The sequence below is a fragment of the Rhinatrema bivittatum genome, chromosome 11 (assembly GCF_901001135.1).
Source record: "Rhinatrema bivittatum chromosome 11, aRhiBiv1.1, whole genome shotgun sequence".
Classification (NCBI taxonomy): domain Eukaryota; kingdom Metazoa; phylum Chordata; class Amphibia; order Gymnophiona; family Rhinatrematidae; genus Rhinatrema; species Rhinatrema bivittatum.
Window position 1 is genome coordinate 43,742,464 of NC_042625.1, and position 10,601 is coordinate 43,753,064.

Consider the following 10,601-nt stretch of genomic DNA (forward strand, 5'->3'; position numbering starts at 1 on the left):
TCCCCGATTCTTCAGTCGCAGAAGAGATCATTGGTCCTTGGGGATAGACGCTCTCGTTCAGACCTGGCCGGAAGAGGACTTGCTATTCGCCTTCCCTCTGTGGTCCCTGCTGGGCAGGGTTATTTGCAGGATCGAGCACCGCAGGGGATTAATCATACTAATAGTTCCAGATTGGACCAGGCGACCGTGGTATGCGGAGACCCCCCTGTGCCTCCCACCACATTGGGACCTGCTTCAGCAGGGTCCGGTCCTTCACGAGGATCCGACCTGATTCTGGCTTATGGTTTGGCCCTTGAGAGGGCTCACCTGATGAAGCGTGAATATTCAGCGGCAGTAATTGCCTCCTTACTCCGCGAGCTGAAGTTCTCTATGTCCTTAGCGTATGTGCGGGTCTGGAGAGTATTTTGAGGCCTGTTGCAATAACACAGTGTTTCCTCTTGGATGGTCAAAATCCCACTAATTCTGGAATTTTACAGGATGTTTGAATAAAGGTTTGACCCTTAACTCCTTGAAGGTTCAGGTAGCGGCTTTCTCCTGTTTCAGGGGCGAGGTGAACGGAACCTGCCTGTCTGCTCATCCGTACATGGCCTGTTTTGTGAAAGGGGGTAAAGCACTTCCAACCAGCACTATGGTGGCTGGTTCCCTTGTGGAATCTTACTCTAGTTTTGGAGTTTTTGGCAGGCCCCTCCTTTCGCCTGCTGCGCAGTCTTTACTTGTGCTTGTTAACCGTGCAAAAGGTGTACTTGGTGGCTATATGCTTGGCTCGTCGCATCTCTGAACTACAGGCATTGTTGTGTCAGGAACCATTCCTCTGGATGACTCCAGGAGTGTTACAACTTTGTACCATTCCATTCTTCTTGCCCAAGGTAGCCTTGGAGTTTCATTTGAATCAGTCCATTTCATTGCCATCCCTAGAGTAGGCACAAGGACATGGAAGAATACCGCCGCCTCTGACAATTAAACATCAGTATGCTTTTGGTGCGAAATCTGGAAGTTTCAGAACCGGTCCACAAGACGGACCGCTTGTTTGTTCTTCACGGTGGAAGGAGGCAGGTTGAACCAGCTTCGCGGGCTACCATAGCCCGCTGGATCAAGGTGGTGGTCACGGGAGCCTATGTGGAGGCAGGAAAGCCATTTCTCTTTCAGGTTAAAGCTCATTCCTCTAGGGCTCAGGCAGTCTCCTGGGCGGAAGCTAGACTGCTGCCTCCCATCGACATCTGCTGAGTGGCGATGTGGTCCTCCTTACACATCTTCTCCAGGTTCTATCACCTGGACGTTCAGACTTGAGAGGATGCAGCCTTTGCAAGGGCGATGTTAACCGGACCGCGGGCAGCCCCCCGCCCCGATCGGGAGTAGATTTTGTATATCCCATTGGTCATCTGGCTACAAGCTAGGAAATTGAGAAATTACTTTCCTGATAATTTAGTTTTCCTTAGTGTAGACAGATGGACTCAGCATTCCACCCACGGCTGCCCAAGAATGGTGCCAAGGAATCGCCGGTGAAATGAATATCAATTCCAACAGATTACGGGTAAGCTGTCGCCCAATCCCTAGATCAAGGCATCTATAATCTTGCTGGGATTCAGTTATGGCTATCCGTTTTTAATTAAGTTTTTTTCGATAGTATGTCCACAGTGAAAAGAATACTGAAGGGCTGAGGTCACTGTAGGGGGTGTATAAAGGGTGAGGTCAGCTTTGAACCCTATTCCATCTCCATCTGCTGGCAGGGGAGCATAAACCCATTGGTCCTAAGTCCATCTGTCTACACTAAAGAAAATGAAATTATCAGGTAAATAATTTCTCCATTTTTAGGTGTCTAGTGTAGGTCTGACCCGGTTGATTTTAATGGGTCAGAGTAGTGTCCTTCCTGTAGGGAGCACAACACTTACTGCATCAGATATAACTTTGTCTATCTGTCACCTTATCAACCTGATAACACATCAGTTCCCATCCAGCCCTGCCTCTCATTCACACGAGCATTGAAATGTATTTTGTGATTTATTTGTATGTTCAGGCTATGTCATCTTTTGCTCTGATATGCTCATTCTATTTTGATTTGAAAGGGAAAGTGTGTTAGCTCCTGAAAGCTGTCAAGAAATGTAGTTAGTCCAATTAAAAGGTATCATTTTATATCATTATTGTTTTGTTTATTGACCCTTTTTTTTCCATACATTCAAGTTGACTTACACAACAGTCATGCTGCTTTATCCGAGCTAAGAATTGGAATCACATGTTTGAGTTATTGAAGTGGTGATGAAAGGCTGACCATGAAGTCAGTGGAATTTTGTTGTAAGTGTGTCTCGCTACTCCACAGGGGGGCAGACGATGGTTGCACAGCCGTTGCATGTCCAGCCGCTTCTGAAGCTCAAGCAGCACCATGCGGTGCAGCAGCAACAGAAAAGCATCCAGCCCCAGGCCACCGCAGCCCAAGCTGCCGTGCAGCAAAAGGTAATTACGAATAAGAAACAGAAATGTATTTTGTGTTGTACTGCTTACCTATAGCTCCGGGGGGGAAAAAAAAGTCCTTGTGTGATCTATCTTAGGTGACTTATGTTTAGATGTTAGGGGTGTGGAGACCACTCAGCACACTAGATGTAGAGGAATAGTCATGAGTGGTGTGGAATGGGCAATTAAAGAACGGTTATTTACCCTTTCAAATAATAAAACAGGGAGACACTCCAGAAAACTAACAACTGTAGATTTAAAAAGTACTTTTTCATTCAACACACAATCAAGCTGTGGAGGGATGTGGCCAAGACAACTACATAGCGGGATTTAAAAGAGGTTTGAACAAGTTCCTAGAAGAAAAGTCCATAAAGTGTTATTAGCCAGGTAGATTTGGAAAGCCATTGCTATTCCTTTTGTGGGTACTTGTGACCCAGAGTGGCCACTGTTGAAGACAGGATGGTGGGCTGGATGGACCTTGGTCTGAACTATCATGGCATATATTATGTTTTGTAAAAACAAGCCCTTAGTAAATCTGTTATGCACAGTCCAAAAACGGAGACCATAGAAGTTCAAAATTATTAATCTTCCTTTTTTCCTGATTGAGAAGTGACATTTTTAATAATAGTTATGAGAGCAATTTTAAGACTGCCTACAGGCATGCAGGCAGATTTTCAAAGGGAAATTCCCCAGGGAGTTTCCCTTTGAAAATACTGACTAGCAAGGGAATATGGGTACTTCAAAGTAAGCTGAAAATATAAAACTGAAATCTTGCATGTACTTTCTCTCCTGCAACCTAACCCTGCCCACTTTTACCTGCACTAAGTGGGGAGAGGCACCTGCAATCTTCAGATAACATTTTTACACAAGTAAATATGCATTTACCCAGATTAAAATTGCTCCTTGTAGAGCACAGGGGCCTGTTCAATGGTCGGATCCTTAGACCATTGAACAGATCCTTCTGCTCTCTCTCATCTTACATGGAGAGACGTGGCAGTTAGTTTATTCCATGCTACAAAAGTTGGAAAAGTTTATCATACTTATTCTCAAATTAAAAAAAATAAATGATAATGTCTGTGAATGTGAAATCCTTCCATGTTCTGTAGTGTGTTAATTGGCACTGCACTGATGATCTGGTACAACTTCAAAGATGTCCCCACTGGATTGAGAGCATGCTGAGACATTTAGCTTTGCCTTACTCTCCTGTTTTCCCAACCAGTACCATCATCAAAAACATTAATCACAGCACCAAGATCTTAAAGAAAAGTAAAAATGAATATGTTCTTAATGATTTATTTCCAGACATTTGATATTCCTCTTTTTTTTCAAATTAGTTTCCTTTAGTGCCAAAGGAAGAAATGTGTAGCATGCTTTTTACACCCTTATGCTCTGAGGTTACTGCCTTGTACACAAAGCAAATAATACGCCTGACTCCCCCACAAGTGCGGTGACTGAGGCACTGAGGTGCTGATGCCTCCTTTCAACTCCTGTTACACTGACAATGATGTGAGCAAGCCTTGTAGTAGTCAATTGCTATTTTGTAGCAATTATTTTGTTAACTGAACTTGTTTTGGTTAAGTGAATGCCCTGGTTAAAAAGTTGATGCAGTGACTCAGTTCAGGAAACAGTGTAAGGCTTGGTTGATTGTTCAGGCATTAAGTTGACTTTTATGCTTATTTTACTTTTTACATTTTTGTTGTATTATTTTTCTCTTTTTTTTGTGAAGAATATGATTTGTTGTTCTATTATTGTGATTGCACTATATTTATGTAATTAGTCTTTGTCCGTTGCCTTGAGTTCTCGGTGTGGGACAATTAAATGGAAAAATAAAATGTTTGATCCAAAAAAGAAAGTAGTGTGAGGAAGCCCTAGGGATGAAAAATGTTCAAGGGGCAGTTGTGTGACTAAGTGACAATAACTGTATATCCCAACCCTTTTTATCATGCCATAATGCTAAGTTGTGCAACCCTCCAGAGGCATCTCATAATGAACGGATGAATAAATACAAAATAAATGAATGATTAGGAGCCCAGGCAGAGATTCTGCAAACCCAGAGCGTAAATCACCAAATAACACATTCTGTACTAGCCAGCTTATTCAGGAAACAAAATAACCAGGACAAAGGTCAGCCTGGTAGTAATAGAACAGCTGTTGAGATGTCATTAACCCAGTAAAAATGTGATTGAATTTTATGTCCATTGCTTTGCTTTGATCTTGTTGAGATAAGCTTCTCACCTGGGCTCTAATGCTCAGCCCTACTTTTCCCTACAGATCACCACACAGCAGGCCTCGGCCCAGGCGGGGCAGCAAAAGGTCACCTACACCACTCAACCAGCTCTTAAAACCCAGTTCCTCACCACTTCCTTGGCACAAGCACAAAAAGCAGCTGGGACGCAGCAGGTGCAGGCACAGATACAGGTAACTTCAGGTGCCTCTGCTCTTCTCTCCTGTTAGCCTTTCTCGAGTATGGCAGGAGGAACAGAAACTGTGTTGTAGCAATCCCCTGTAGTAACTTCTTAGGACTTCCAGTATAGTTGAAACCAGCCACTATTGGACTATGACGCAATGAGCAACTACCGGAAAGGGGGTGTTTGCCCTATGTTTGTCCGCCTTCCAACTCCCAGTTGTTGCAGCACCGACCTGGGCTGAGGACCCATGCACCTCTGGACCCCAGTAATCCTGGGCCCTAAATCCAGCCACTAGGTGTCACTGTAGTTTGATAGAACATTTCCCACCCCCCCTCCCCCCACATTGCCTCTGCACCCCCTTCTGCTCTGACAGGCCCAAGAAACAGGAAGAACCTGCTGTCAAGGGCATTGAACCCATGTGTTCAGCAAGGCGTGGCACTGCACACACTGCCATCAAGCCAGCAGCCTATCTCCTTTAAATAGAATTAGAAAAATTATCCAGATATTACACTGATCGTGTTTAAGCGCCTTGTTTTTAAGTAGCAGCAATGTTAGTTTTGTTGAACAGAAAGATACTCTTGGGAACATTCTAAAGTATTTCTCAGTTCATTGTGCTTAGAATGACAACAGACCAATAGATTGCAAACCATCATTCAGACTAACACTATTCTATGGTGTCCTTTTTTTCCCTTCCCTCTGCTTCACATTATAAAAGGTTACAAAGCTTCCACAAGGGATTCAACAGCAAGCAACGGTGGCCAGTATCCAGCAGGTGGTGTCTGCTTCTCAGCAGGTAGGTCCTGAAGCAAATCTAAATATTCTTGGAGAGTTTGGGTCCATGAAATGCAGTCCTGTTTCCAAAGTGACTGACCTAATGGGCTGTAGCTGCAGAAGCATTCGAATGTGCATCCTACCTATTGTTTCTCTGATTATTGTCCATCCTTCCTCATGATAGATGCTTGGGCCTTTTCAGCTTCTGCTTCCCTTTTTTATAATGCAGAACAACAGCCATAGTATAAACAAAATGTTATCAAATTAGTGGGAATCACATGCAAGGCTGTTAAGTTTGGAAGTAAATTACCGTGTTTCCCCGAAAATAAGACAGTGTCTTATATTAATTTTTGCTACCAAAGATGCACTAGGCCTTATTTTCAGGGGATGTCTTATTTTTCCATGAAGAAGAATTCACATATATTGTTGAACAAAAAAATGAACATTTATCATATTCTGAATAGTTGTCTGGTTATGCTGGTTTGTGATGACAACTAACTGTGAATCCTGCAGGGTAAAAAAAATCACAGCTGCATGCTCTGGTGTTCTGTGCGACGGGCATGCTCCCAAATAAAAACTTTGCTAGGTCTTACTTTCGGGGGAGGTCTTATATTTAGCAATTCAGCAAAACCTCTACTAGGTCTTATTTTCGGGGGATGTCTTATTTTCGGGGAAACAGGGTAGTAACACGTTTGCTAATCTCTCTTCAGCCCTGAAACAGCAGTAGCAAGGGTTTTATTTATAGCTAAAAATAGTTTCCTAGACATCACCCAAATTGTCTGTCTGTATGGAGATTTGCACCATATTCTTGCTGATATTACTGTGGTTAGTTTTGTATTTGTAAGTGCTTTTAAGACCAAACAATGTCAAGGGTGGTTTTCAGATTCTTCTAGCTGCTGTTGAGGTTCCCTCGGGCACAGGAGCACCCCTTGACTTTGTGCCTGCCAGAAAGCACACATGGGACTTTCAAACTCCATGAAGTTAGCAAGTAACACATTTAAGACTAATCGGAGAAAATTCTTTTTCACTCAACGCACAATAAAGCTCTGGAATTTGTTGCCAGAGAAGGTAGTTAGTGCAGTTAGTGTAGCTGGGTTTAAAAAAGGTTTGGATAAGTTCTTGAAGGAGAAGTCCATTAATGGCTATTAATCAATTATACTTAGGGAATAGCCACTACTATTAATTGCATCAGTAGCATGGGATCTTCTTAGTGTTTGGGTAATTGCCAGGTTCTTGTGGCCTGGTTTTTGGCCTCTGTTGGAAACAGGATGCTGGGCTTGATGGACCCTTGGTCTGTCCCAGCATGGCAATTTCTTGTGTTCTTATGTACTCTGCCTTTTCCACATCCCTCCCTGACTGAACCCTGCCACCATTTTCCTGCAATGTGAAATGCTGAGGGGGGAGCCATTTTCACAAGCCAAGTTGCCCTCTCTGTATAAGAATCTATTAGGAAAATGTATTTTAAATTACTGGGAAAAGCGATTTAGGAGAAGGAGGCACCAGGAGTTGGTAGCTCTGGACTTGGATTACCACAAACAGGCCTGGTTTTCAGAACATCCACAATGAATATTTATGGACTATATTTGCATAGAGTGGAGGATGTTCTGAAAACCAGGCCTGTTTGTGGCACTTCAGGACTGGAGTTGCTTACCGCTGCAGCAGCTACTGAGAAGAGGAGGAATCTGCTGCTCGATTTGCTGATCCTGGTAGGAAGGTACAGGAATTGAACCTTGGGCTCAAAAGGCTGAACTTCACTTTAGCTTTCCTACATGTTTTTCTTTGACTTGATGTAAACTTTAGTCTGCTCCCGAAAACAACTTGATTTTATTTTTCAAATAATTCCCTCCTCCTTCCCCCCCCCACCAGGTTCAACCACAAACCGTGACATTCTCTCAGGCAACGGCTGCCGGGCAGCAGGTTCAGGTGATTCCCGCCGGCTCAGCCGCTACTCAGGTGGTCCAGCAGAAGCTACTCCAGCAGCAAGTGGTGACGACCGCAGCTCCGCAGATTCAGGCCTCTGCCCTGCAGAGCTCAGTGCAGGCAGCGGCAGGCCTAGAAACCCCAAATCAGCAAGCAAAGGTGCAGGCAAGGACCCCTGCTGTCAGAATGAAGGCACCCACGAAGCCCAGCTGATTAGCAGCAGGGGCTGAGCCCCGTGACTTCTTACAGGCCTCTGTCCTAATGAGAGCAGGCCAGAAAATCGGGACTTCTGAAAGATGTCTGTTACTTTTCATTTGAATGTTTGTTGCTTCAGGAGGAGTCTGTTTCTCAGTTTCCTGTGCCCATTTGTACATGGTGAGAGATTACCTAATGGCATTTATAGTTAAGCTGTGCCTCGCTGCCTCAGCAATAAGTGCAGATCTGCATTATTTTCAGATGCAAGGACATCATCTTTGCGCAAAACTTTGTTCATTTAATTTCTTAAAACAATTGCGCAGTAAGAGGGGACACTTTTTTTAAAACTATACTTCCAACTGCTGATAGCGTAATTTCATTCGGCTGACGCAGCTGGTGCTTTCTATCTATGCAGACGGACACAGGTGGTCCTTTGGTGATGTGGATTTCTACCACAGTCTTTAAATGTGAATTTTTGTTTAACTATGTTTAAAAACAAATCTTCCAATATGCTTTTGGAAAGGAATAAAAGAATAATTCTGAAAATGTGGACAATAATGCCAAACTCCAGGCTTTTCATTAAAATAAAGGTATGCGTATCTGTCATTCACCAACTAATATGATGGAATTAGGGCCCACAGTTGTGGGAGAAGGGCTGCCCAAGAAAAACAGGGCAAATAGCAAAAAATATTATGGATGCGAAACCAAGATGTGGAATTCTGCCTCTTGGAAGTGAAAAATCTCCTTACATACCTTTAACATAGGTGAGGGGAAGCCTTGTGCACAAAAGTAAACCAAAATGATCATTGTATGGACTGAGTAATTGTGTGTATTATATTCACTGCACTGTAAGATTGTTTTTTATATGGATTGTTAAACTGATGCATTGACTTTGCAGCTTCCAATCTGAGAAGTACCAAGATACTCAACTTGAGCTAAAATAATCATGCATTTTGGTTCTGATCCCATTCAGGAAAGATTTGATTTTGCCATAGGAGAGAACCTTTTGAACCTGATTCAGCTGAGGTCACAAGATATACGCAGGATCAGAATTGACCAGTCTGTTGGTCTCTGGTCATATGTGCTCATGAGGGATGCTGCATGCCTGATCATTTTTGTCTGGCTTGGGCACTGATGAATTGGGCCCTCAGTGGAGGAGTGAAGTATGGCAATCCATTAATTATCATGAGGCTGCGTGAAAAGCAGCAGTGCCTCTGGCTTGAACATTGGCCAGCTCCAGCATTTCTGGAGTATGTTTGTGGTCCATTCTGCTAAAGGATCCCTAGAATAAGAGGGTGCAAGAAACATCACAGCCAGCTTGTCTGACTCTCTTTTTTTTTCTTGGAGACAGCCTCATTCAGGAATGAAGCATTTTTCAGCTTCCTATGAATAAACCAGGAAAGGCAGTTTTTAATTTTTATTCCCCTTACCCTCCACATTTAAATGGTAACCTCTGTTTCCCCTTACCCTCTATATTTAAATCGTGCAGTGAACAAGAGGCATTGCTGCTTTGAGGATACATTTTATGTGTCTTTTCTTTCCTGTAACAGCAAAATAATGGCGCGATGTAGACTGGTGGTCAGATAACTTGGCTAGTTTAGTACTTTCCTTACCTGCACCCCCCTCCCCCCCCCTATGTCTTTTTGCCTTATCTGTTGCCTTATTTTGATGCAATGTGCAGACACTACACAGGAATACTGCTCTTTCTCTTCCACAGAAATAACTACTATCTCACTGCATCCAGCAGCTAGGGATTCTAATCACTCTGGGTCATTTTCCCTTTGCAATAAATCAAGCAATAAGAGAGGGTTTAACCAAAAAAAAATTTAAAGATTTTTCTGAGAATATTTGTCCTTGAGTTTGCTTTTTACATACATACAAGATCTTCTGACACCATTAATGTAATTGTCAAGGACACTATTCACCATCATTTGAAGTTTAACTTGTTTTGGTTAACGGTTCTGTATTTTCCACGTAAAACATTCCATTAAGATCCTACTTATTGGAGAGATTTATTAAAGCCTCATAACTTCCATGTTATTTTCTGCTTCAATTCTTTGTTTTGTCTGCTCTTGTTAATCAGGGTTTATAGAAATGCAGAAAGCTTCAATGATAAATTCGGGGTGTTCAAAAGCTGAATATAAGAATGAAAGTCCTTTTTTGTGACATGTTTTATTAGAGGCCTTCTCAGTGAAATGCCTTGTTAGCTGCAGATAGTTTTCAGTGTATTGATAAACCTTTTAAGAACCTAAATGACAAGATTGCAACCCAAACACTGTTCTGATGCTGCAGTTTTTGTTGAAACTTCCTGTAATGCAGTATGCAAATGGCTGTCTTTCCAGTTAAAATACTTATGAAAGACTTGTAAATAATTTGTAAACATGAACATTTGTATTTGAAAAGTAGGATTAAGGATCACTGATGTATTCTGCGAGATTGAAGGGATAATAAAACATCCTTTTGTAATAGAACTGTGTCTTGGATTGTGTGTTGGGGTAGTATTGGATATTTCTAAAATGTTGGTCTTTATTATCATCTTAAATTTGTAACTATGGCACAAATGAATTAAAATTTGACATCAGCTTCAATTTTTTTTTAACAGAACCTATTAATGCTTGTCTTATTAGCGATATATTATTAGAAGAAATTGCTGCAAAAAGGACCAGCTTTTAGGGTGTGTGGTTGCATCTACCCCCTTCTCCTGCACCCTTTCAGATGTCTGCAAGGAGACTCAGAAATACTATACAGGAGGAAGAAGGCATCTGGCTGGTGAAGGAGGCATCTGGCTAGGTGAAGGATTAGCCTGCAGGGAGAGGGAGAATGGAGAAAAAGAGGGGGGTGCTAGGAACTGTGGGTAGATGG

The 10,601-nt window shown here is 42.5% G+C and overlaps 1 protein-coding gene across 13 annotated transcripts in view; it reads left to right on the forward strand.

Annotated features, from left to right (window-relative positions):
- EP400 (E1A binding protein p400) overlaps positions 1-10,210 on the forward strand; it is a 307,683-nt gene extending 297,473 nt beyond the window's left edge. For 12 of the 13 annotated variants that reach the window (XM_029619359.1, XM_029619360.1, XM_029619358.1 and 9 more), the window contains 4 exons: positions 2,315-2,448; positions 4,699-4,863; positions 5,569-5,646; positions 7,491-10,210. In XM_029619359.1, coding sequence (XP_029475219.1) covers positions 2,315-2,448; positions 4,699-4,863; positions 5,569-5,646; positions 7,491-7,757 — 644 coding nt within the window. In that variant the 3' untranslated portion in view covers positions 7,758-10,210. The remainder of the gene's footprint in view (positions 1-2,314; positions 2,449-4,698; positions 4,864-5,568; positions 5,647-7,490) is intronic. The other variant, XM_029619365.1, reaches the window with a different exon arrangement.
- Positions 10,211-10,601: the final 391 nt, after the last annotated feature.